At 34.2% G+C, this 2,296-nt stretch overlaps 1 protein-coding gene across 1 annotated transcript in view; it reads right to left on the bottom strand.

Annotated features, from left to right (window-relative positions):
- gucy2ca (guanylate cyclase 2Ca) overlaps window positions 1-2,296 on the bottom strand; it is a gene marked incomplete in the record, with an annotated part of 30,682 nt that overhangs the window by 13,799 nt on the left and 14,587 nt on the right. Inside the window, 3 exon segments of the mRNA XM_014012907.1 lie at window positions 236-340; window positions 913-984; window positions 1,069-1,131. Of these exon segments, the coding sequence (XP_013868361.1) occupies window positions 236-340; window positions 913-984; window positions 1,069-1,131 (240 nt within the window).

The following is a 2,296-nucleotide window of genomic DNA, read 5'->3' as shown; positions in this document are numbered from 1 at the left end:
GTAATGCACTGTTTTTCCATTTCAAATATTTATTTCAGTTTCAAATATATATTTTTTTCAGTTTCAAATCTCCTTTTTTCAGTTTCATTTTTTTTTGTTTTGAACAAAACATATGACCCCAATTTAGCTCCATAGACCTGGACCAGACATACTGTTTTATGAAAGCTAAGAAAACCCAGTTGGGCCTGATGTGTAGTAAAGCCCCAAACAGAGACACTTTGGGGTCATTTCTTACCCTGAGGGAACCTCTCTGACACAACTCATACACTCCGAACACGCCGTACTCAAACTTCACCGTCCCATAGAACTTAGTCAGGTTGTAGTAATCGATGCGCAGCAGCTGGAGCAACAACACATGGAAGAGTGGAAACACAGTGGGAAACAATTTTACACATGTTTAGTATAAATGTCCAGTGGTGGGCACAGTTCCCTTAAAGCACTAATAAGGGGACTAATTTCCTGATTAGTGCTTTTGCTAATTTTAAATTTTATTAGCACTTGCTAAATTTTTAGGCTAAATTTAGAAGCACTAACTGAKGTCTATAAATGTCATTGATAAACATTAATGTTGAAGATGGTGAAAACTGTCACACATTTTGTTCATATGTGTGTCACTTATCCACCAGGTGAAAATATACTGACAATATATGAACCCAAATACAGATGTAGAATGTCAACGATGAGTCTTAAGAGAACAACATGACAATATGTGACTCATGTTGTCTGTTGAAGAATGTTCATGGGTTGACTGGGCTATTTTTGTCCTTTAGAATTAGCTTTTGCAAAGAATTTTCAGTGTGTTAGTGCTTTAGAATTAGGGGACATAAATATYTGAGTCAGTGTTTTAGGGCTAGTGGARCTAATTTTTAGATTAGTGCTGCCCACCAAAACTTAAACATAGAAGAACCTTACAGTGTTGAGCTCAATTTTCTGTTCGGCAGTGAAATCTTCATCTGTGTGTTTCAGCTCTTTCAGGATTACAGGCTGTGAAAACAAAAACACTCATCTGTTGTGATCTTTCATAACGTAAAAAAATAYACATATTTTTGGAAGCTGAGGTTTTGGTACCTTCTTGTCRTAGCAGCCTCGGTGAGAGAAGTATGTACTGTCTTTTCTCTTGTCTTCATCAATCTGTGAAACACAAACACACCAYTGAAGGATTCAAAGGCTCAGATCTCGGGCCATTTGGTGGGGGGCAAGTAAATCCAAATGAAGTAAATTTAGTTTAGAGTTAATTGCTATGAATATTAAATTCTCTGATCATTTTCTTCTCTCTTAATGTAATCAAGTCATACCTAATTCATACTAATTTAAAATACGAAGCTGACTGTTCTGTTTGGTAGATGATGAGAAATTCATATTTCTTCAACTTTTGATGCTGAGGAACATTGTTCAAAATTGTTCAGCTTTTTTTATAGGCTGCTGAATCTCTGCAYGTTTACTTCTTAGATGTGCAGCTTCTCAAAAAAATATGTTTGTACCAACTTGTTGCTAACTAATCTAATTTGTTTCAAAAATCTCCTTCATTTATTTAATATTTGTTCATCAACTTTACAGCATTTTGTTGCCCCTGTCCCAACATTTTTGAGATGTTTTGCTGCCATCAAATTCAAAATGATCTTCGTTTTCTAAAAACCTGTTTAATATGTATACTGTGTTGCTTGGTATAATATGGGAGTTTTACAAACTACTTTGGTTTTATTTGCATTCTACACAACATCCCAGCATGTTTTTAACTGAGGCTGTAAATTGCTGATGCCAACATTAAAACATTGCTGCCTGTTAACATGAACAGTACTTGGAGCTGGTAGTTTTTAATGTGCTGKTTTTTCTGTTTATGTCAGAATAAACAAACCTCATCAGTATTACCTCATCATAATCAAACAGAGAAGGCAGCTGTTTAAATTTAGGTCTTCCAATCATTTCSTTTTGTATTTTACAACATTAAACCCAGATTATCAGACACCACCCAACTTTTGGCACGGCTATTGACTGTCCTTTGTCTTCACTTCTTCAAAGCTACTTTAAATAGATTTAGTGCCTCATAGTTAGTGTGTGCCAGTTTTTACTTTATTTATTTTACTGAAGATTAAATGTTTTGCATTATAAATCACTCAAAATAAAATCTTCTAAATCACACCATAAAATAAAGTTCAGAATTGTCTTAGGTATCTTTAATTATCTTTAATGTTGGGTTTTTCTTCTGTTTTGTGGGATTTCTGAGTCATTTTGATTTGTAGTTTTTTGTACCTCATACTTTTTGCACTGAAAAAAAATACAGAAAACAAATTTGAAC

Source organism: Austrofundulus limnaeus, unplaced genomic scaffold (assembly GCF_001266775.1).
Source record: "Austrofundulus limnaeus strain Quisiro unplaced genomic scaffold, Austrofundulus_limnaeus-1.0 Scaffold96, whole genome shotgun sequence".
NCBI lineage: Eukaryota > Metazoa > Chordata > Actinopteri > Cyprinodontiformes > Rivulidae > Austrofundulus > Austrofundulus limnaeus.
This window is presented reverse-complemented; position numbering and strand designations above follow the sequence as displayed.